This window comes from Mytilus californianus, unplaced genomic scaffold (assembly GCF_021869535.1).
Source record: "Mytilus californianus isolate M0D057914Y unplaced genomic scaffold, xbMytCali1.0.p SCAF_6, whole genome shotgun sequence".
In the NCBI taxonomy this organism is placed as follows: domain Eukaryota; kingdom Metazoa; phylum Mollusca; class Bivalvia; order Mytilida; family Mytilidae; genus Mytilus; species Mytilus californianus.
In genome coordinates, this window is record NW_026262712.1 from 51711937 (window position 1) to 51738044 (window position 26108).

A 26108-nucleotide genomic window follows, 5' to 3' on the forward strand; every position below is an offset into this window, starting at 1 on the left:
CACTATAAAATATTAATTGAATATAGTGGCTTAACTCTATCAAAAAGACGTGAATTGCACAAAAACATGTGCCTATAAAACGAAGACGTACATGTAGTAATAAATCAAGACGCATGAAGCAACTGTTATCTGTTTAGAGAGTTCCATTCTTTAATAGTATTGAATTATCTATTAGATCTATATTTTAATAAAAGTTTCATATCTTGAATACTAGTATTGAAAACGGGTTTACCTACTTGCATTAATATTGATGTAAAAATATCCGGTTCGGTTTTTTTTCTAGATATGAGAAAAAACCAACTCTGTTACACTTAAACAAAATTAAAAGTGTCACATGGTGCCTCCTTATGTCGTCTGAATTGCTATGTATGTAATTGTTCTGTAATTTATATATTCGCCATCCGTAATAATTATTTAAATGTTTATTTGGCATGCCATATGATGATACTCGACAGAAGTGCGTACGTGAAAGAAATCACTCTTCACCAAAAACTTCAACGGATATTACATTTCACGCACGGAGGTTATATTTCGACTATTTCGTCTTTTATAAAACATAATACGTGTATCTGAAGAGAGAAGTTGTATTGGAATTAAATGTTGACACCGATATCAATCTGTTGGGTGTAGAATTCATTTTCAAAATTAGCGTTTGTTTAAAAAACAGAGTCTGAGATTACATGCTGAACAATTTTTTTGCATTTTTCACCTTTGTTTCAAGACTGATATAATTTGGAATAAGTGACCATTGATATAAACAAAATTATTCAAGGTAACCTTATAACTCATACCACACTCTATATTGTGCTAAATATTTTGTCAAGCTTGGGTCTTTTATCCGTTCACGGAAATTACAGGTTTACGAAGAAAACATTATTACGGCCAGTACGATCACTATAGTAGTGCAATATGTACTTAACTTAATAAAAATAAAGAAACATAAAATCTCATATAAAAGTATAAAAAGCTACATTTATAAAAAACTGGGCTGGATGGAATCATATTTTGGAGGAATAGTCTTTGGAAACGGGTTTTGACATTCATTAGGCTTCAAATGACAATTTTTATTTAGCTTTTTTTTTCTCAGTTGTCAAATTTTTTCAGTTTGAAATTTTTTTTAAATTCTTTTCTTGACTTCTGTGAATCAAATGAGCGATTACAGGCTCCTGGAGCCTCTGGTAAAAATTCATTAACCAATCACCAATCAATAATTCAATAATATTTGTTTAAATTTTAATAATATAATTGCCGATTACATGCCGTATAGATAATTTCGGAAGTTGCTGCGTTTAGAAAAATAAAAGCACTTGTTCAAATCTGTTCAAAATCGAATGGAAAATCGTATCGTGTGAACAGAACGCTGTACGATTTACCTGTGCGACGGTATCAAGTCGGAAGGAAAATCGAACGGAAAATCGTATCGTGTAAACGCACCTCAAATTGAAAACAACGTTCAAACCTATGATTGCGTTGGATAAAAACCGCCATTTTTATACGTGTGCATTCAAAACAAGTTTCTTGGTAGAGGGGGTCTAAATACAGCACAAACAACATTTTCCAAAGACCAAAAAAGTGAAAAAGTACATTTTAACAAAACGCATTTGACTAGCAGGTCGAACAACGGATGTTCTTAAACCCTGCTGACTGCCATTGGCGTTTGCCAAATAAACAGATCACTAGATGTAACAAAATGGATATCAACTATTAATTTAATACCAAACAGAAAACAATAAACTTGCGGAAGAGATAGTATACCGCAAACAAAAGGTGCAAAAATTAGTGCACCATATCCGGATTTCGACAATTAATGTCTCTTCAGTGATGTTAGGAATCGAAACGGTATTTGGAAGGCCATATAATTTACCTCAATCTAGGATAGACTCTTGAATTTTGAAGAGTCGAAATAAGATGAACGGATCATATAAACCCGAAGGCAAATATAACACAAGCCCAAACGAAAAAATATAAACAAGTCTAAATTGAAAACAACGTTCAAACCTATGATTGCGTTGGATAAAAACCGCAATTTTTATACGTGTGCATGCAAAACAAATTTCTTGGTAGAGGGTCTAAATACAGCACAAACAACATTTTCCCGAAAGACCAAAAAAGTGAAAAAGTCTATTTTTTTTTTTTTTTTTTTTTTTAAATTCACATACTTTATTGAAAACTTTCACATTTTTTAGTTGGATACAGAAAGTACCGGTACCTTATCCCGGCTTCGTTAAACATTAGATTGTATATTTAGATAGAAAATAGTAAAGTAATTGTTAGTATTCTAAATTATAAAATATATAAAATTGAGAATGGAAATGGGGAATGTGTCAAAGAGACAACAACCCGACCATAGAACAGACAACAGCAGAAGGTCACCAACAGGTCTTCAATGCAGCGAGAAATTCCCGCACCCGGAGGCGTCCTTCAGCTGGCCCCTAAACAAATATATATACTAGTTCAGTGATAATGAACGCCATACTAAACTCCAAATTGTACACAAGAAACTAAAATACTATATTATTATGTATCCATTATTTCCATATTGTTCAATAAAGAAAGAATTTTATTTCATAAAGAAAGAAAAGAGAGAAGAGAAAATAATAAATAAATCAAAAAAACAAAAAAAAATCAAATCAAAAAAAAAAAAAAAAAAAAAAAAAAATCACTGAAATTTGGATTTTTGGCAGCAGTATTTTGGTCAAAACTAGCATGTGTCTTAAGATATAACATTAAATAAATTTGGCAAAGTTGGTTTTCCATTGTAAAAAATTCATACAAACACAAAATAGATATTAAAAAACGTACATGTGGTTTTAGACACAAAACAAAAACAAAAAACAATAAACAAACATATAACAATATATTAAATAAAACATATATGATGATGGTGGTGTGGAGAAGGCTAAAACAATATACACAGTAACATTACATAGGGTAATGCTAATTTGTAAGTGTAAATTATTCTAGTAATGGAAGCCAGGGGTCCCAGTAGAGGTTGGCAATGTGAAGAGGCTTTGTTTTTAAAAATATATTCTTTTCTAGTATTAGATTTTCTTTTAGATATTTTTTCAACCCTGAAAAACTGACTTGATTTTCACACAGTTTTGTTCTATAAATAAAGAATTTTGATAATAGTATTGTTAAATTTTTTATTTTACTATTTTCTGTTTTTCCTAAATTTCCGAATAAAATTATATCCATGTTAAACGGAATAATTATTTGTGTTTGGTTATAAATCCAGTCAAAAAGTCTATTTTAACAAAACGAATTTGACTAGCAGGTCGAACAACGGATGTTCTTAAACCCTGCTGACTGCCATTGGCGATTGCCAAATAAACAGATCACTAGATGTAACAAAATGTATCTTAACTATTAATTTAATACCAAACAGAAAACAATAAACTTGCGGAAAAGATGGTATACTGCAAACAAAAGGTGCAAAAATTAGTACACCATATCCGGATTTCGACAATTAATGTCTCTTCAGTGATGTTAGAAATCGAAACAGTATTTGGAAGGCCATATAATTTACCTCAATTTAGGATAGACTCTTATAACAAATCTTGATTGAGTAAGGCTAATGTCACAATGATTTTTGTTCGCTTGGTATATATACACAGTGTGAGATATATATCGTTTTGTTTTGAAAGGTTGGAACCTTTCAAAGACAGATTTACAAGTGGAAAGTTTGATGCCATCAAACCTCATTCAATCCACTACTCCTTTGAACGTGCAACAATTTGTGAATATGACTACCACTTTGTATTCGTTGTTAATGCTTTCCCAATTTTGCAACGATTGATTACGACGTTGGATTTCGGAGCATTTTTCTATTGTGATTAACGCATATGAGTGTAATTTGAAAAATAAATAATGAATTATTGTTTTAGTTTATAAAAGATAAACTGCAAATGACATAAGTTCAATGGGTCTTTTGATTGATTGATTATTGCTGGCATAACATCCAGTTGCAAATATTTCACTCATTTTCAGGACGAGAACAAATCAATAATAAGAATAATTGGTAGGTAATGCAATTTGAGGAAGCCTCTTAATGTCGACCAGGATTAAGAGCGGGAAATTTGGACTTGCACTGGAAATTGGTGGTACATGTATGTTGAATATTTGCCGACATTTTGGTTTGCAACAGGCCACCTACAGACCCTTTAGAGAGATGTCGCAAGTTGTTTTTTTAACGTGAAAAGAGTGCAACTCACACCCGATACACGAGGTCGTAATGGGGGTACCTTCATAACAAATAACGGTAAAAAATCTTACCAAATGACGTTAACGGTTATTTATGGTGCATGACGATAAAATGTACACTTTCTTTAATTATGACGATTAAAAAAAAAAGGCAAACATGCAATACTGTAAATTCAGAAATTATTGCGTGCACTTATTATTGCTATTTTTGAAGAATGGACTTAAATGCGAGATTAATTATTGCGATTTCAGGAAAATATGCATACAGTTATATGTATCAGATATTTGAGACCTATGACGAATCATGATAAGGATATTTTGACGAATCACGATAAAATTTTAACCAATTTGACGCTAACGGTAGTCGGAAATGACCGTTTGACGCCTGACGGTAAAGGGCTTAAAATTCCTAGATACAAGAAGCGTCGGATTTAGCCACGGGGGTAACTTCCATATTTTTTTGGTATGTATATGCCATTTTTGCCTCAATAAACGTACCCATTTTAATATATAATTCACTGAAATTCATTACCTATGATAGTTATATAAATATTTAAGAAATAATGACCTACACTTATATATGATATTTAAAATATGACCCATGCTTATATAAACACTAAATCTATATCATCACTCATAATTCATAAATATACAGCTACCTTTAAGTTTTTGAATATGAATTGACATCGTTTGGTGCACATATATTTTATCGTAATTTTGCGGACGCCATCACGAGTTGGTTTACCGTTATGGAATAACCGTTTCACAGATGATATCGGATATGTTCCTTATGTCGTAACTACAATACCCTTCCCTTTTCACGAATGTGACCTACCGAATTAGACTATTTACCAGATTTGTAATAAAGTAAGCAACACGACGGGTGCCACATGTGGAGCAGGATCTGCTTACCCTTCCGGAGCACCTGAGATCACCCCCAGTTTTTGGTGGGGTTCGTGTTGCTCAAGTTAGTCTTTTCTTCTACTTCTGCCATATAGTGACCGCCTTCAACAAATTGAAGATTATGTCACAGGAGGAAACTTACAACAAGACATAGATTGATATATATATACAATCTTTAAAAAATACGAAAACATTAAAAAATGCTTTGTATAATTAAGTATGATGTAATAGTTGAGTTAATATTGATGCTTTGAAATTGAAGATTTGAAAGAGTCTACTGAAGTGCAATTTACAATGTTGTCCGGTAGTTTGTTCCAGTCGGTAATAGTTCTTGGAAAATATGATTCTTTTCTGTACTGTGTTTTGCAGGATGGAATTTGGAAGCTGTTCGAATTTGAATGTCTTGTTTGTCTTTTTTGTGGGATTAATTTATTATTTTTAGGTATTGCAACCTTTTCGTGTTCAATTTTATAAAGCATTACCAATTTTGAGTCTTTCCTTCTGTCAGAGAGGCTGCGCCATTCAAGATGTTGAAACATGTTACCAACGCTTGAGGTGTTTCTGTATTTGTTGGTAACAAGACGCGCAGCCCTCCTTTGAACTTTTTCAATGCTATCTATGTCTTGTTGTAAGTATGGATCCCAAACAGAGCAAGCATACTCTAGTGATGGTCTTACTAGGGACTTATATGCTTGCTCTTTAATTGATGTTGAGCTTATGTTCAGGTTCCTCCTTAGAAAGCCTAGGGTGCTATTAGCTTTCTTGCATATGTTGTTTATGTGCACATCCCATTTAAGGTTGGAACTGATGATAAACCCCAGATATTTTGCTGTTGTTACATGTTCTAATGAGTGATTGTGTAATGTGTAGTTAAATTTGATTGGTTTTTTATTTCTGGTGACTGAAATTACATTACACTTATCTGGGTGGAATGCCATTTTCCACATAGTTTCCCACGATGCCAGTTTGTCAAGATCTTTTTGTAATGTGGATGCTTCGGAATTTGATTTTATAGCCAAATACACTATTGTGTCATCTGCAAATAAACGTACTGTAGATGTAAGACCAGTTGGAATGTCGTTAATATAATACAGGAAGAGACTTGGTCCAAGAACTGACCCCTGTGGAACCCCTGACTCAACTGCAACATACTCAGATTTTTCCCCCTCTAGAACTACTGCCTGTTTACGATTGCTTAGAAAATTTTGTATCCAGTAATTTAATTCCCCCTGTATCCCGTAATGGTGAAGCTTATTAGTTAGAAGAGAATGTGAAACTTTATCGAATGCTTTAGAAAAATCCATGACCAAAATATCTGTTTGTTTACCGTTTTCAATGTTAAGTGAGACATCATCTATAAATTCAAGTAGTTGTGTTTCGCAGGATCGACCTCTGCGAAATCCATGCTGTAGGGGATATAAAATGTTGTGATTATCTGCATGTGTCATGATGTGTTTAACTACTATGTGTTCTAAAAGTTTGCAACAAATACATGTGAGTGAGAGATATAGGGCGGTAGTTTTCAGGGTTATATTTTTGGCCTTTTTTGTATACAGGAGAGACATGGGTAGTTTTCCAGTCATCTGGAACAACACCTGTTTTAACTGACTTCTCAAAGATAATGGTAAGTATTGGTGCAATTTCATGTGAAAGTTCTTTTAAAAATCTTGGTTTAATTTCGTCTGGTCCTGCTGCTTTGTTAGGATTTAAGTTATGTAAAAGTTTTTGTATACCTTCTGTTTTTATGATTAATTTTGTTATGGGTGGAAAAAGAGTATTCTGTGGCATGTTACACTGTTTGACAAATTCTTTATGGGAGATATTTGATGCTGGTGTGAATACAGACTGGAATTGTGCGTTAAGTGCCCCAGCTTTTTGTAGTGGATCAGTTAAGAGTTTGCCATCTTGTTTAATTTCAGTAATACAACTATAATCAGTTTTTTTATGTTTAATATAGGTCCAAAAATTTTTCATAGTGCCAAAATTTGTTCCATCTTGTGGTGGTAATATGATGCTTTCAATGTATTCCCAGTATGATTTTCGTATACATTTCTGTACCTGGTGTTTAACCTCTTTGTATTTTTTAGTAAGAGATGCATTCCCGGATTTTTTGATTTTTTATAAAGTCTATCTCTTTTTCTAATGAGCCGTTTAGTTTTCTATGTTGTGTCACCTGTACTATTATTTGTCTGTTTGTTTTTTTATTTTTGGCCATGGCATTGTCAGTTTGTTTTCGATCTATGAGTTTGACTGTCCCTCTGGTATCTATCGTCCCTCTTATATCACTAATAATGTAAGATTCTCAATATCAAACATAAATGCGTTTTAATATAGGATGTCATTAAAAAGGAGGGTCATTTTTATATAAAATCTCGCAAAATTATGACCCATAATTTTGGCACATCCCCGTATACCCAATAATAGGAAGTGGATTTAGCGACCATATTCCGTCCGGACATTGATGCGTATATACACATCCCGCAAGGGTTTTACTACCGGACGGGAGAAGTCCAAGGAAGACCATATACCCCGAATCAATCCATTGAGTTTATAGGTCTTTTGAGCTTAGTGAGCTTCATACGAAAAAGTATTGCCTCCTGAAAGTCCAAACATTCCTGAAAACAAAAATTGATATAACCTTTGTTTCAATTTTTTTTTATTTGTCCATTTTTGCAAAAAAAAAAAAAAAACATCCAATCAGAACATTTGTCCGCTAAATGAAATGCGATATTAAGAGAGGGGTTTAAAGGGGGGTATCTGCACGGAAGAACGCGAAATAAAATTGCCATTTCACGATGAACGAACAATTAAAAATTTCTTGCACGTTGATCTTTTTACGGATTTCACGAAACACGGTGAATAACGAACCCTTTTCACGGCTGCACGTGATATAAAAATGACAAAACACGTTGCACGAAAATAACCCTTCACCACCCTCTTAAGAATTCCCTTTTTTTCCTACTGAATAGCCATGCAGTGAGTTATTTAATAACTCGTTTTTAATTTCACAACATATCTTAGCTTTTTTTATAGTCAAACAGCGTAAAGACATTTTTTTATATTGAATTTTTATGTCATTTTGTTTCTAGCCCATAATGACCATAATCCATATTCTTTCTACTACTACAGTGACGTACACCTAAAGTACACTATGAAGTGATAGTTTCCACATACCTACTTGCAAGGTAACTCCAAGTCAGAAGTATATTCTTTCAAGAATTTGTTATAGATCTATATAATTTACTAGTACATTGCGCCATTTATTTTATTTCCTCTCACCACAGCACCGTGTCATTCACCATATAGGATATTTATGATCTTTTATGAAAAATGCTGATCAAGGTTTATCTAAGACTGATTTTTTTATTGATTTAGTAAAAAAATTGCGTTTCAGCTTGACCTTGAGATAAACAAACACAGATTTTAAATTATGGTGGCAAAGCACATGACACTATCTCCCGAATGACGTTGTTGAACCCGCTACGTCTTTGCACTTATGACGTCATCATTCAAACGTTTGTACGCCATTGCGGAAGACCAGTAAACATGACCGTGTTCCTACTTTTAGTGTGTATTGCTAGTTTTGGTATTAATTGTGCACCATTCACAGACAGTGAGAAGCATGGTAGGTTGTAAAATAGTAATATTATACATATGCATGCTGCCCAAGTCTAAATATATTGGCATTACTTTAACAAAACTAAACCATCTTTGTGGAAATTTCTCGAATAACTCTTTGATTAGAGCTCTCGTGTTCTATTAATGGTTTTTGCAAGGGGGGGAAGGGGGGGGGGGGGAGTGAAAAAGAAATTTAAAATAAGAAGGCAGGACTGAGAATTTGGCGAAAAATATCAAGGATGACCCATTGCTCAAAAAAAGAAAGGCAGTAGCCGCGGAACCGTATTTGCTACTTTATGCAGTTATGGTCCGTGTGATATTTTTTGAACATTTTTCGAACCATAGTTTAAAGTATGCACAAATCAGTATTCATATATATGGACCACTAGATTTAAGGTTGATGCCCGCCTATAAATTATTTTTTTATTAATCATTCGCGATGTAAAAAAGTCGAACACAATATTTGCGTCTCTTGCTCGATTGAAGACTATATTCTAAATCTACAAGAATTGTATTATTTTAACAAAAAACGACTTATACTGTATCAAAGTTATTTGTTGTATTGCTGAATGTATGTATTTTCTTTGTTATTTTGTATTTACGTATTACGGGTGTAAAGATTTATAACAATCCAAAAATCCCTGATACGGGGCTTTTGTTGTTTTAGTTTCTGTTGTTTTTTAGATCTAATTTTCAATTTATGTGTTGTCTCTACAGGTTTTTATCTTTTTTTCTCAACTGAAATATAATTGTATATACTTCTACCACTAAGAATCCACCGTCATTATGTTGACTATCCTGTCACTGTTTGGTGTGCGCTTGCATACTTAACAAGTCCAAAATAATTTTAACAGAAAAGAAAAAAAGAAATTTGTGCTGTATATAACAATTATATATGGTGCAAATAAAAACATGGGACTTGAAATTTAATGTGCATGCAGTAGTCTCTTGAACGAGTCAAGACTTTCTTCAGCAGTCACCGAGGCAGGTAAAGTGTTCCAATCTATTATCATTCTTGGGTAGAAGGACTCTTTCCTGATACTGGTCTTACAAGATGTATTTGGAATGAGTGAATGTTGGTATGTCTTGATAATCTGTCTGGTGGTATCAGTTTGTCACCAGCATCAATATTTACTTCCTCGTTTGAAATTTTGTATTATTGGGTTAGTCCAGCGTTATTTCTTCTCTCCTCTGGTGTTGGCTATACACCTTATCGCTATTTGGAATTCTGTCCCGGCTGGCCTGAGAATCTGCCCCGCTTGAACCGTTGACGTCATACAACAATCACTTTTCCATTGTGGCGTCAGATATTTTGTATTATGACGTCAAAATTTTATGGGAACCTTTCAGTTTGTGATGTCCAGTAATGGCGGCCAAATAGCAATAAGGTGTATTGTAGTTGTTGTAGCATAGATTCAGCTGATGTGCTCACTGTTGTGGTACCTGTTTGTTACATACCTTGTAATATTAATCCTTTGTGTTTCTACTTATACCAGGAAAAAAGGTAAAATGACTGCCAGAAAATAAAATTATGCCCAAATAATTGAAATAAAAAAAGTAGTTCCAAAGGCTTTGAGAAATTTACAGGACATTTAGATTTACACACAAGATTTGAACAAATTAAAAATTTTATTGGGTCATTTGGTCCAGTAATGCATATCCTTAAGGCGAAGTGTACGTAATTGACTACTCCACAGAATTTTTTTAAATTTTACATGTGGATTCTGCTTGTAAAAATACATCACACAATAAAATAAAAAAAGGGGGTAACCGTTTTCGTTTTTCAGATACAAGCTGTTGAAATTAGCAGCATGATAAGCCAAAAATACAAAGGATATATAGGGAAAATCATAAAAATCGGCAGATATTTTTACTTTATCAAGATTTTCTAATTCGTTGCTCCACAGAATTTTTTTAAAAATCGATATGCGATTCAAAAATGAACGACGAACCCATTGGTGCAAAGAAAGTCCTTAGCAACCGTGCTAGTTTTCAAGCTATATCCTGTGGAAGTTTGATTTCTAGCGGAAAGAATAAAAACAATCGGCGACGTTATTGATGTCCTCTGTAACGTCATCACAATTTCTACTCTATAACGCTATTATACCGTACAGTGTCGTAACAAAATCGTGAGTGTGTATAACCCATTTTCCTAATTATTGCAAATGCTCAAGCGTTAATTTCTGTGTCATTTGGACTCTTGTGGAGAGTTGTCTTATTGGCAATCATGCCACATGTTCTTTTTTTATATTGTAATGTTCTAATAATTATGAATCAATATCAAGTTTAAAATTGTCCCAGTAAACACAGCGTTGACAGAATGATTCTATACGTATTTAAATAATTGGTTATAATATTGGGATCGCGTATACACGTCTTTTTTAAAATCTTATTTCTGCATGTTTGTATTTTAAAAAAGTGAATATAATTTGCTGCATCTTTTCATCCTCACCATTTCCGGTGCTATTCGAGGGATTGCGCACAAAGCCCATTTTTTGTCAGGTTCACACGCGTGCACGTGACACAACTCTGCAATTTTATTTAAAAAATTTCCTGTCTCGATCGCTTTCCCTTTTCTTTAACTACACGACAAAGCATGATTTAATGTTTGCTGGAGATTTTAAGTAAAAAAGGAAATAATTTTTTGTTCCATAATTTGTTTAATATCCACATGCACGACTCCCAAAAAATAAGAAAACTGCATCTGCATATTATCTTGAGAATTTTTATGACTGTAATAAGGTCAAAAGAAGAACCCGCATATGATTTTAGCAAAGTAAAACAGATCGGAGTTTTAACTTCACGTAGCACAGATCATTCCCAGTGTTAGCCTTAGCATTGCGTATATTGTGTATAATGCTATAGCATTGTGTATAATTGTGTAATGCTAAAGCTTTGTGCATAGTGATATGCTATAAATTAATGTACTGGTGTAATGCTATAAGAATGTACCAAGAGCGATGCTATACGAGTTTACCTAGTATAGTGCCATACAAATTGTTCCTGTATATAATGCAAATGAATTGCAGTTTTGTTAATATAATATGAACAAAAGGAGCTGTGGTATGATTGCAAATGAGACAACTATCTGCCACGTTTAAGGTAGATCGGGTGTCTTTTTCTGAGCGTCCGTTCTGATCATGTTAATTGCAAAAACTTTTTTGTTTTAAAAATATTTTACCAAGTATCATTTAATATACAACAAAATACCTAAAACTTGAAGTTTAAAGATTGAACTATCAAGAAATTAAGTGTCGTAAAGTATATATAAAATTTTGGGGGATTTTTTCAAGAAAATAAGGCCTGTGACCCCTTATTTTTATTTGATATTTCGGAGTTATTAATGAAAAGCAATTCTCTCATCGAATTTTAGCCAATTCTATCGTTTAATGTTTCCGCAATAAGGAAAACTTAAGTTTCCCCTATATCAACAATATAAAATAACCCAAATTTCGTTAATTTCAATATGTTATTACGAAAAAACAAGGTCCGTGATCCCCAGTTTTTATATTGAAATTTAAAATTACATTGACACAGAAGTCTTACAGACGTTTGAAAAAAATCTATCGTCCAACATTTAGACACCCCAGCTACCTTAAAGGATGTGGATGTAAGCAATTGTTATAGGCAATCATGCGGCCTTCAACAATGAGAAAATCCATACCGTATATAGTCGCCGGGTTATAAAAAGCCCCGACATTGTAGAACTATTATTCTTCACCCCTACCCCTTCTTCCCCTACCTTATACTACTGCTGAATGATACACAAAAGCACAACAAAAGAGAACAAATTTCGCTATCCCTTCGAAATCGGAATTTGATTAAGAAAAAATAACACGTTCCATTTTTATCATACATGTGTAGTTTCAGTTTCAACCATGGTTCTAAATTTAGATTTTACTTTCCCCAAAAATTGCGGACGGAATAGAAGACACCTGTTTATTTTCTGCACCTTGAAAACTGAGATTTGGATGACATAGATTTTACATATTCTGAGATAAATGTAATAGTGAACAATTCTTAGTTTCTGAGTGTGTAATGTTTTGTGGACGGAATCTGATGGGTTTTTTTTTGCTGTTGGCTTTTTCTTCGGCTTATAAATGTTGTACTAGTGGTCGATTACCCCTTAGTATCTTTTATACTTTTTACATAAATAATAAAATATAAAACATCATAAAATTTTCAATTGCATAAAAACGGACATGCCAACGTCTTTCTTGTTCAAGACACAAATTCACATGCAATATAATTATTCGTTACCTACAATTTTACGCTACAGGATCTACAGTACACTGTGCATTTTCATTCAAAACTATGGTTTTTCAAAAACTATTGTGGGGTCAATTCTGGTTTGATTTTAATGAATTTGATACGAATAGAAGCAGAATTGTCACTGGTTTATTTTTTATTTGGTTATAATTTTGTTGTTTAGGCGTTTTTACCTTCTGTTGAAATAAACACGAGTCGTATTGTGTACCTGCTCCTGCGTGTCTAAAACAAAAACAGTGGTAATAGAGTCAGACTAACTCACAATAGGATACTCAAATTTCTGATTGGAGTCATTCTAATTATTTCTTTGAAGTTTTGAGATAGCACATGAATACTTGTTTGAATTCATGATAGACCGCACGAAGTCATTTCTCTTTCATGTGCCCATTTTTCCTTTCTTGGAGTAGGGGAGATAACCCGCGTAACTAACGACGCACGTTTTTTATTCTGAATTCCGCTAGAGGCGTGCAATTACGTACACTTCGCCTTAACTGGACCAAACCAATTTTAACTGGTCTTTGCCCAATGTCCGGCGACCTTTGGAATGTCTGCACCTAGTTTATAAACACATTCATTATATCAAAACAGAGTGTAATTTTATATGATTTATATGTTGAAAATCGCAAGAGGCGAATACGACCATTTAACTCTGAGAACGGTGGTATGTTTTTTTTTAATTCTGATTCTCAACTAGTCCAAATAATTATGACGTCTTTAAAGGCTTAAAGTCATAACGCTGAAGCCATTTTTTCCGTCTGGACTTTGAGAGAGAATTTTGGGGGGAACTTTGAGACCCAATTTTGGCATGAAATCTTCCATAACGGTAAGAAATTTTTGCAAAGATACACTGTCTCACCTTTTTTGTGCTTATTGAAAACTTTCTTTAGATGCTGTTGCTTGGTATATGCATTAGCTTCTGTCCAAGTTTCATAACAATCGATGAAGGTTTACAAATTTATCATGTCTAAAAAAAACATGCTAAGTGAGACTGCATTCAACAGTAAAATACGGGAAAATGAAATGAATGCTTGGATGAAAAATTTTGTCCTGCATTTTTTTAAGTTGTAATCTCTGTCCTTCCTTTTTTTTATTAGTTTATCCTGACTTTTTTTACATAAATTGTCATCCTGCCTTTTTTTTGCCAAGTTGCTCATCCTGCTTTTTTTCAAATTTCATCCTAGCCCCTCCCCCCCCCCCCCCCCCCCCCATAAAATCAAATGGTAGCTCCCTTAGTATCATACCATCATAAAATTAAAATTTCAACAACTGGTTTTAGAATAAATGTTCCGATGCAAAGACCCTATGAGTTAACCCCTTAAGTGCCAGGAATGTTTGTGATTACCCCCTTTTAGTGCCAAGAATCGGCCCAACAAAAAGTTGTTTTTTCGTGAGAACGTCATTGACGTTACTTTTATACAACGTCATAAACGTCCATGGCATCAATTTTCTATTATGACGTCAAAATTTTACGGGAACTTTTGTGATGTCCAGTACTGGCGGACAAATAGCGATAAGGTGTATATTTCCCTCATTGTTTGACATTCTATTTTATGTTAAATATTCCCTTTCAGATTGTTTTCTTCCCTTGATTTCCAGATTTTTTTTTCTCAAGTTCAGAATCAAATTATTTATTTCCGAAAAAACATGCCGTCCTTCCTCCGAGTTTTAAATGGTCGTTCCATAAGTAAAGGAAAGGCAACACCTTGTCGTTTGAAAATAAAAGACAACTTTTAATTCATTTATGTGTTTACAAGAATATTTTTTATCATAATTTACAAAACAATTATAAGAAAGTCATAATTCAAACATTCGTGTCTACGAACACACAACTTGTGCAGTCCCTTCGCGCAACGTGAACACTCGGTCCTTGCTCTTCTTCGTCTGCCGTTTTTCCTGTCGGAACACACAGTAGTCCTTTTCTTTCCTTTCAATTACCTTTCGTATTTTTTGTCGTCTGCTGACTGTTTAAAAGATGTTCCTCAGTGAGCCCTTCGATTCGAATTCAAATCTTGATAATATTGGGTTATGGGATGTGTGCTGATAATACAGGATATAAGAGTTAAGCATTATCCTGTGAAACATATGTAATATAATTTTTTTCCAGACTTTGGTTTGTTTTCTGTGATCGTTATAAAATGCCCGCATTTGATCCAAAAGGTCTACACCGCCCATGAAGTTGTTGTACGCGTTAACGATAAGTGGTTTTGCATTCATTCCGGACAGCGCTATAAAACGTAGACACTAGCTTTACCTGCTTACGCCGATTCTGGTTTCGGAAGGAGCACAACAGTATGTTTCCCTGTCAAGCATAAGTTGTCTGTCCGGGATCGGGATCAGCGTTCTTAATCATGTTAGGCATGGGTCGATTTTTTCGTAAAGTGCTTGTAAGGTGGGTTCTCTGAACAAGGAGTGCTCTTGCAAGATTTAAGGATGAGAAGAAATTGTCCGTAAAAATATGATACCATTTATTGAGCAGATCAGCAGATTGTTACAATTTAATTACCACGTTTGTTCCTTGTAACGTACCTGCAGGGAGAGCGGGTTCAAAAGTTTTGCCGAGATAAATCTGCATTTGTTAAACGTACCCCGTAACAGCTTCCGCGAGAATCCAGAATTTTATTCCGGAGCGAGATCTCTTGCTCGGAATGTATTGCAACATTGCTGTTTTACCCTTTGTTCCAACCATCGTCTCGTCGACTGACAACTCCCGTCTCGGTCTAAAGTAATGAAGAATTTTTCGATTTACGAAGTCAATTAATGGTTTTACTCTTGAAGCCGGATTGTAGTTTTGGTTATTTCTTGTCGGGATTTTTTTACAGTCTACAATATGTAAGAATCTCAAATCATTTTGAAAGCGATTGCGGGGAAAAGTCATTCTAAACCAATGAGTAGATTGAGACATGTTTTTTCGATTCCAATATTCTTTTAGGAGCTTTTCCTATTTAATCCCATATTGAAAAGGACGCCTAAAAAATCCTTGAACTCGGAAATTGTTAGCTTTCCTTCTTTTCTCCTTTGACATTTCCTTGAAAATCTACCAGTCTGGAGTCTAGTTCTGTCATACAGGTCTGAAGCATATCTGAAAATTGTAATGATGGTAATTGAGAGTTTATGTTCAATTGAGTTAAAAAAAAAATGAGAAAAAAAAACGTTTAACAAGCCTAACGTGAGGGTACCCAAATTGCAACTATTTTGACAGTTTTTTCACCTACGTTTATTTATGATCCACACACAACTAACCGTTCAGTCTTTATTTTGTAGATGTATCATTATTTACTGTATGGTTTCACCAATTTGATTTTGAATCCATATTGAATCATCATAGAAAAATGAGTTTGAACAGACCCCCAAACGATCAATGATTCTGTTATAAGGAGTACCCAAATTGCATCCATGCTCATATTCACAATCTTAAAAATCGAATAACAGATGTCGCTTTAATTCTTCAAATATTTAGAACAATTTGACATTAGTCCATGCTTACTATTCATTTTTTAAGAAATGGATGCTTGTAACATATTTTATTTGCTCATTTTCAAAAGATGACTTTTTGTGGACGTCGCATGGCGACGTTTCCGTACATTTTACTTTTCCAGTGAACTCTTCATCTGTTGATATATACTGTTGACGTTTTGTGTATTTGAATATATTAAGGGCATACGATACAGTAGCAAGGGCAGATAATAACGTTTTCAAAACTGTTTGTGTTGTTTTCGCGATGTTGTTAATCAGAACGTTGTAATTTCGCGATGTTTCTTAAAATAATGATTACATTTTGCGACGTCGCTTTGGATGTAGTCACAATTGCTGAAAAATCTACTGACGTCATAATCCGATTGCGCGAATTTGAAAAAAAGATACCTGCTAAAAATATTGATCATATCACGAAAATTGTAATGTTTATTCATTAGTAATGAAGTCAACAGTATTTACTTGAAATGTGAAAAAAAAATCAAATCCACAGTCATAGTTTTGTATGTGTTTTATTTCATATAGGAAATGAATAAAAGATATGTAAATAAAATAACACGTCGAGGAGACAGAAACCCAACTACACAAAAAGCCCAATAAATAATTCAACGTACTGTCTTGACCATAATATAGTATCTATATATACACCATTTGACAAGCTCTAAATCGTATGACAATTGTACGGATAATTAAACAGACTATCAAAAAAATGTTAAAATAACATAAGAAATAAAGACAACGCCTCATACTGTTCCTGACTTTGAATAGGTACATTAAAAAGTTTAACGGCATTTTTAGAACTAACCAGTGGAATTATTTTTTATATGTGTATGAAGAATAACTCTCAGTTAAGTAAACACAGTTATGAGCCCTGTACGTATTACAAACCAAAACAAAAATGCACCCGTTCATGCGCTAAGCTTATCCCCTATGTACATATTGAGAGAAAACAATCGAAGTATCGGCACACCGGAATAAGGTATCTGACAGACAAGAAAAGTGTTTACAAGTTGCAACTCACTGTCGTTAAACTACTGACCAAATACGAAGTCTTTCCGTAAAGTAGTTTATCAGAAACAAAAATTTGTTGGACAACCGGACGTACGGAAAAACAATGGTGTTGCACCCAATCCTAGATTGGAGATATAATACAGACAAATATGTACCATAATAGAAAATACCCTGCCTGAATACAAGCTAAGGTAACCTATCTATTGATACAGAATCATGTAATGGTATGCTCTAATATCGACTGCTGTACTTCCTATGAAATGTTATACTACACCACAATGGACTATATATATTGAGACAATTACGAAATAAATGTGGATTTTTTGTGTGTCGAAGGCCGTACGGCGACCTTTAATTGTGTTTATCTTCGTCATTTGAACTATGATTGATACAGTTGTCTCATACCAAATGTCCTTATTTTTATATTATCCCATTTACATTTTTTTGTAATTTATAATTGTTTGTCATGTCGGGGCCTTTTGAACAATTAAAAACTATAACCAATGTAGGACTAATTTCGGACAGAGATGCAATTTTTTTTTTTATTAGATTTATTTTTTTTTTGTTTCCGGTCATTTCTTTTCTAAAAGTAATCTACTAAAATACTTTTTCTATCCAAGTTTCGTAACATCTCATAAAGGTTTGGCAAATAGTTTATTGTACTTTACGAGTAACTATCTTTATAATTAGGTCTCCCAAACGAAGTTTTGGAAGACTTATTGTTTTTGCTCAGTTCTTATTATTCTTCTTCTTCTTCCTCTTCCGCCGCTTTCAAATTTGAACTTGTCCGCACCCAATCTCCAAAACCGCTTGTCAGATTGACTTAGGGTTTCACAATATGTTAGACTAACATGTCTAGTGGTGCAATCAGGGTTTTGTTTGTGCAATGGGGTTTATAAAGGGGTACTTTGAAGGGCAAAAAGAAAAGAGGGTTTTACTATAGAACCCTACGGGATTTTATTTAAAAAAAATTTCAAATGAGTATAAATTGAAAATCGTTTGTGATAGAATCAATCTTTTTAATTGAAAATGTTCTAAATGATAAAGCCCATTTAATGAAATACAGGGTTAGTCCCCAAGGGTCACCCCCACCCCCTGCCATTTAAAAAGGTTCTAATACCTTGTAAGTGGTCAAGATCCCCACCCCTTAACCATATATATTCTGGTTTGTCATGCTAAGATGGTTTGAATGATATACAGGGTTAGTCCCCAGGGGTCATCCCAACCCCCTGCCATTTGAGAAAGTTCTAATATCTTGTAAATGGTCGAGATCCCCACCCCTAAACCATATATATTCTGGTTTGTCATGATAAAGCACATCAAATGAAATACAGGGTTAGTCCCCATGGGTCACCCCCACCCCATGCCATTTAAAAAAGTTCTAATATCTTGTAAGTGGTCAAGATCCCCACCCCTAAACCATATATATTCTGGTTTGTCATGCTAAGATGGTTTGAATGATATACAGGGTTAGTCCCAAGGGGTCATCCCGACCCCCTGCCATTTGAGAAAGTTCTAATATCTTGTAAATGGTCGAGATCCCCACCCCTAAACCATATATATTCTGGTTTGTCATGATAAAGCACATCAAATGAAATACAGGGTTAGTCCCCAGGGGTCACCCCCACCCCCTGATATTTAAGAAAGTTCTAATATCTTGCAAGTGGTCAAGATCACCACTCCTAAACCATATATATTCTGGTTTGTCATGCTAAGATGGTTTGAATGATATATACAGGGTTAGTCCCCAGGGGTCATCCCGACCCTCTGCCATTTGAGAAAGTTCTAATATCTTGTAAATGGTCGAGATCCCCACCCCTAAACCATATATATTCTGGTTTGTCATGCCAAGATGATATGAATGATATACAGGGTTAGTCCCCAGGCATCACTAATGCATACAACTTTACTGGAACAAACCAATTTTCACTGGACTTTGCCCAATGTCAGGCGACCCTGGGATTTACGAATTATGGGAGCTTCGTTTGGAAGACTTCGTAACAGCATCCTGTTACAATCATTTCTTGTTATTAATGATACATATCATTGATTTCGAAAAAAAAACCTTGGCTATACCACTGAACTTGACAGCGTAGTCGTGAACGACGGGAAAGATTGCACGACGCTGTTGCGATTAAAACTTATTTCAACGTAATTTAGCGCCTTATTGGCAAACGTCCTGTTTGCCATTAAAAATCATGGTTTATTGCTTTTATTGAAAAAACAAGCACATGGACCCCCATTTTTTTCTTTTGCAATCAATCAAGGAATGTTTCAGGAACGCTCCGCCAAAATTCTAAGAAAAAATCAACGATCAAATTTTAATTTCTTTATTTCACTAATAGTAATATAATTTAAAAAAAACAAAAATTAAGTTAAACCTTAAACTTGTTATAGTGTTTTGATGCCGTGGTTCAAAGGAACATTTTACAAAAAAACCCGGTTAAATTATGACTGTTCGTTCAAAAGTATTGTTACTTTCCTTAAAAGTCCTTATTTATGCAATTTCAGTGTTTTTCCTTCAAATATGCAAATTTCGAACCAAATTATCTCAAAAAGTAAGTCATGAAGGTATATTTTTCTTTGCACATTTCAAAAGTACACATTAAAATTGATCTACCAAAATTTCAAGAAAAAATCAACGAGGGATCTCTACTGTATCGTATGCCCTTGACCTTTATTGAAAGACGTGCATAGTGTCAAATCATAAAACTGCAACTTGTTTAGTCTCTAAGAAAACTTGTAACATTTCTGCTGCTATTTTTGCTGAATAGGTGCAATTTGGGTACTCTCTAGTCCAGCCCTGGCCTCAGTGACTTATTTTCAATTTTTTAATTTTTTTTGTTGTCACTGAGTCCAGCTCGCCCTCCATTACTTTCAATGGTGCAAGCTCCCGGGTAGATTACCCGGGGACGATATAGACAATACCAGAGCGCTCAAGTACGAAAAATGTATAACAAATGGTAAAACTTGATAAAATAAACAAGTTACATACCTGAAATGCTTTATATACACTATATGGAAACTCATTTTAACAGGAGGAAATCCCTTGCAGTCGGAGTTGTGGAGATCTTGTTTACATCAGTAACGCTATATTACGGAACGTGACGTTTCTACGCTATAACGTAGACGAAACGAATTCAATGTATCGATAAAGATTTTCAACGCTTAAAACTCGTTACGGTAACACGACACCGAATGGCATATCTCGATCCCGATATTTAAATTTTTTTGGCACACTTGTATTTTGAATCGAGTTACATTAGCATATGTCATTGTATGCAATAAAAACTTAGGTCACCATTTTTGTTCTTGTAATTTTCATAAGAAAACGTCAGTCAATGTAAACGTTGACGACAAATTTTTTGAAGGGGAAATATATAACAAATGGGGCTTGGTATTTTTGGGGGGTATTTGATCTAATTTAAACTTGCATAGTTGATTTATGTATAAAATTGACAAAGTAAACTCGTGTTTTTCATCGAAGGAAATTCAATGTTCACACAAGTGTTTCTGAACCAGGAATGATTACACCAGTGCTTTTGTACCAGAAATGATTACACTGATTTTGAACCAGGAATGATTACATTGATTTTGAACCAGGAATGATTACACTAGTGATTTTGTACGAGGATTAATTGCAATAGTTATTTTGAACCGGGATTCATTACACGAGTGTTTCGGATCCATACATTGATGAAGTGTTTGGGTACTCATTTTGATTTGAACACATGATAACACAATAACGTTTTATTTACAAATTAGATTTAAATGATTTTTCTATGCAAATCCATAAAATCTTTATGATTTGAATTGTCACTAATTGTAATAGTCATATACTGCATTGCCGAAGTTTTACAGTGCATTTGCGTTTTAATCGACTTAAAATCATGTCTTCTTTGTCAATATCTATATATCATAAAACGCCGGATAGATTGATTCAGATCAATTACACTGGTTCCTTGAAAATTATTCTAATTCCAACCCATAAATGTATGTAAACAATGAACCGGTCAATATAAACAAAACAACGATATCAAGATCGACGCTTTCAAGCTATTTACATCCAATATTCTCTAGTGAAAAACAGGTACCCGGAATAAATACACGGTGGAATGAAATTACGCTTACATATGCACCCTCTATATATGTGAAAAACTCTGCGCAAAAGTGCCAGTTTGAAATTGTACATGTAGGAGATGTAAGCCGGAGTCTGTATTATGCGTGCCTTTTTATATTATCAAAATGCCAAATCCAGCAACCTGTCATTTACAAAATATAAACCTGACAAAATGCGCAGCAACTTTAGTATAAGCAGGTATACAATTTAAAAGACTGCAGTCCTAAGAAATTAGCCGTCTAAAACCTATTTATACCCAGTACAGATTGGACTGTCGAACGGGCACGGTTAAAACAATATATATATATATATATATATGTTATGGTGCTATTTTATAAGGAAGGTGGTGACAATACAAATATCATTGAATATGCAGTTCATAGCTATAGCATGTATAGTGAAATGGTGATTTGGAGATCTGAAATGAAGCAATGTTAGCAAACAAACATGTACGTCATTTGGTCTTTGGTGGAAAGTTGTTTCATTGGCAACTATACCACATCTCCTTATTTCATTATGGTTTGAGTTTTCTCCAGAAACAAAAGAAGTTTAACGACTTAAACAAAAATGTACTAGGAAACTGAAATATGTTACTACGATAGTTAAAATATGGCTATTGTTGTGAACGTGATAGATTTAATTCTTGCTATACTAAATATACTTATATATCTTTCCAATCCAGGGGACCAACGTTTACTAAAACTACAAATTAGAAGTACAAAGATACTAGTCCATAATGCATTAGTCACGATTTTCTAGATGTATGTGGTTTTGATATCATTAGTTGCATGTTGCTATCTTATTGTATATCCCATATCTCCATTTATTCACACAAAGAAACACCAACACTATTTTTTACATACATAAAATTGAGAATGGAAATTGGGAATAGGTCAAAGAGACAACAACCCGACCAAAGAGCATACAACAGCCGTACATACATACTTGTTTACTTGCTCTAAAAACTCCTTATAAGACTATGAAAACCCTCGAGCTTTTCCCCCGACGCCTATGTGAGCAATATGCCCTCCCCCCAAAAGGCAACTCTGTTAATCGTCTTTCAGTCGTTTTGTCTCCCCCTTGAACTTGTTCATTATGTCCAACTAAAAAAACATAAAAAAAACACACCATCCCCGAATTCCCAGGCGTGAATTAACATGAATATAAAACCTAAATGATTTTAAGATATCATTGTTTTTAGTCTGTTTCTGCCGTTTGACTTATAATTAATGAGTCATTTGCTTGTAGATTTCGAGAAAATAATTTGTAACGGGACCAGTCTGACTAATGCCAGCCCCCACCTACCCACTTGCGTTTTTTTAGACTCAAGTGAATACGGGGGGGGGGGGGGGGGGGGGGTCTGGCTTTAATCAGGCTGTAACGGGACATGAATTATGTAATTGTATTTCTTCCTTACCAAGTGCACATGTATTTCTGAGCCTTTGTTAACTTTCTCCTCATTCCGATGTTGCTGTCCTGTGGAGACTCGTTTATACGATTACAAAGCTAGAACTTTATTTTTAAAATATTTCCGAAACTATATCAGATTTCTTCTGTACAGACCAATGAATTTCAGAGACTGATTACACTTGGAACACAGTGAAAGTTATTTTGCCAAATAATCAAGTTCAACCATTTTTTTTCTCATTCGATGCTAAAAAAAAACTCTTTTCTGTGTGATAATGAGTTTCAACGTGTGCTTGTATTGTGCTTTTTTGCCTAATTCCATCCGTATTCTTTCAGTCCAGTAAATTTCGTTTTTTTTTCGAATAATACAAAAGAGTGTCCACCATGCACTTGCAATGCACTATTACTAGAATAAAAGAAATAGAATGATATACAAATGGATGGAAATTAAAAAAACATCCACACCGGTAAAGGAATGTTTTCGTGGTTGGCCATATCTTCTAGGACTAAAAAACTAGAATCTGATATAATCACATGACTATTGTCCATATCTTCGTAAATTTTCAGTAAATGACGGGACAATAAGAAATCTCTTCATCAATAAATCATTACACTTTTATTCTTTTAACAATTTTTCAACCCGAATTTCAACGGAGATGGTCCTGCCATGATCGTTTTGGAAACTGGACTTAGTCCGTAAGTCTAATTTCACATTAATCACCATTCAAAATACTTTATTTTGGCCCAAAGGTTAATAGCAGGTATGTGTATCGTTAATTTGAAAGTTAAAAAAATTTATTAGATTGCATTAAATTACAATGTTAAATTGAATACACTAATTAAGATATAAAAGACTTTATGTGAAAAAAACAGTTTCAGACTTATCATTCGCTGCTTCAGTAAAACAAGACTTAACGAGGCCGGAATTTCAGTTGTATATCAACGAGAGCTTCAAAACAATGATAGAAGATGAACATCGTCAGTATTAAAGTTGTTCTCCATTTTGTCACCAGTAACAATAAATTCACATTCAAAAAGCTTTCGAACGAGCGGTTAATATATAAGTTATCGCAAGGAAATCGACAGAGCCGCCTATCAGCCGTACGGCAACCCCAAATAAAAATTCGGGGTTATTCGTTGAAATTCGGGTTGAAAAATGGTTCAAAAATAAAAGTGTGATGATAAATTGATGAAGAGATTTTTTTAATATTGTCCCATCATTTATTGAAAGGAACCATGATATGTGAAAACGTTTAAACTGATTTGGTTTCTGTCACTTGGAAAGTATACACATACATAATTTAAAGTGTCATAATTTACCAGCAGCATTCAGTGCCCTAAAGTCCACGTTTAAAAAGTTTGAGGTGCAAAATCGTTGATTTAATGAGTTTAAACGTTGAATATCTTTATCGATACATTGAATTTCGTTTCGTCTATGTTATAGCGTAGAAACGTCACGTTCCGTAATATAGCGTTACTAATGTAAACAAGATCCCCACAGCTCCGACTGCAAGGGATTTCCTCCTGTTAAAATGAGTTTCCATATAGTGTATAAGCATTTCAGGTATGTAACTTGTTTATTTTAACAAGTTTTACCATTTGTTATACATTTTTCGTACTTGAGCGCTCTGGTATTGTCTATATCGTCCACGGGTAATCTACCCGGGAGCTTGCACCATTGAAGGTAATGGAGGGCGAGCTGGACTCAGTGACAACAAAAAAAATAAAAATTGAAAATAAGTCACTGAGGCCAGGGCTGGACTAGGTACTCTCTGCAATTTGGGTACTGTGACGTTACATGTATGGCCGGAGGAAAGAATCCTAATGTAAGCCGTCTTTCCCGTTTGTCAAGTTTTATGCCCGTCGGGAAGAATCCTAATTTTAGCGGACACAAATTATTCTATGTTGTCATATAAGTGAAAACCCATCAAAAAACATATTTTATTTAATTTATCGGAATATCACTCGTTCTTCCCGTGAAAAAACTTTTTTTTCATTGACTCGGTCCTTTCGTTGTTTTTTTTTTTTCGTTTAGCTTTTCAATAATAAAAAAAATCGATCGTCTTTCCCCAAAAAAACTTTCCCGTTGGTTCCGAAACTAGAAAGCCCTGAACACTGAGTAAGATTTTTCTTTTCATCCACACAGTAAAGAAAAAAAACCTTTGAATAAAAAACTTTCAAAATCTGTACCTGTTTGTTTGCTTCACAAATTCTTTCATCAGATCCAGTGAAAATAGAGATAAAAATACAGAACAGGAGGTGAATCTCTAGCTGGCATACTGATTGGTCCAAATGCACCTCCGTGAAATGGCGTGTCCCGCTCTGCCTCTGGTGGAAACACACGGAACCAAATTGGCTGATCTCCCGGGGCGGCCATTTTTGACAGCGTCGCTTGGCGTAGTTTTGGCTGTGACGTCACATTCTTTGTGAAGTTAAACCAAATTCAAAAATTGGGCTGGGCCGATCATTGGCACTCAAAGGAAGCATAACAAGATCGGCCAAATCGGCCCTATGGCACATAGGAGGTTAAAACCAAAATATGCCATCTTTAATGACCTGACGACATTATCGTAACTATATTCTTTCTTAATAAGTCTGTTTGAAGGTTTGGTTAGCTTTTGAGGTGAATGCCGACATTTTTGTGCTTTGTAAAGAATATTACCATAAATAAAAAGATTGGATGTGAAATACCTGAACGTATAAGATGTCTGCATGTTGATTTATATTTACGAATGATGTCCTTGTATCATTTATCAGTAAAATACGGAAAAATGAAAAAATGATTTTTTTTCAAAATTTCACTCTAGATACTGTATTTTAGTCATAAACAAGCTTCTGTCCAAATTTCCTAAAATTCCATGGAGGTTTGACAATGTTATTAATGTCTAAAAAACCGTAGCTCTTGGGTCCTTATGATATTTGTTTCTGTTTTGTTGTTATAATGGTAACCATGGCTGCATTGATCTGTTTTCAATATATTTTAAAGACAACTAATAAATGCATTAGGACCTCTGACGACATTGCATAAAATTGTACGTATTTTCAAAGGTTTAGTAGTTATTAGCTGGTGTAAAATTCGTTAATTAATTAAGCATATAGTAATTAG

General features: G+C 34.2%; 1 protein-coding gene across 1 annotated transcript in view; it reads left to right on the top strand.

Annotated features, from left to right (window-relative positions):
* Nucleotides 1–8606: 8606 nt before the first annotated feature.
* Nucleotides 8607–26108, top strand: part of LOC127705221 (protein starmaker-like) — a 60737-nt gene continuing 43235 nt past the window's right edge. The window contains exon 1 of the mRNA XM_052209536.1: nt 8607–8731. Coding sequence (XP_052065496.1) covers nt 8653–8731 — 79 coding nt within the window. The 5' untranslated portion in view covers nt 8607–8652. The remainder of the gene's footprint in view (nt 8732–26108) is intronic.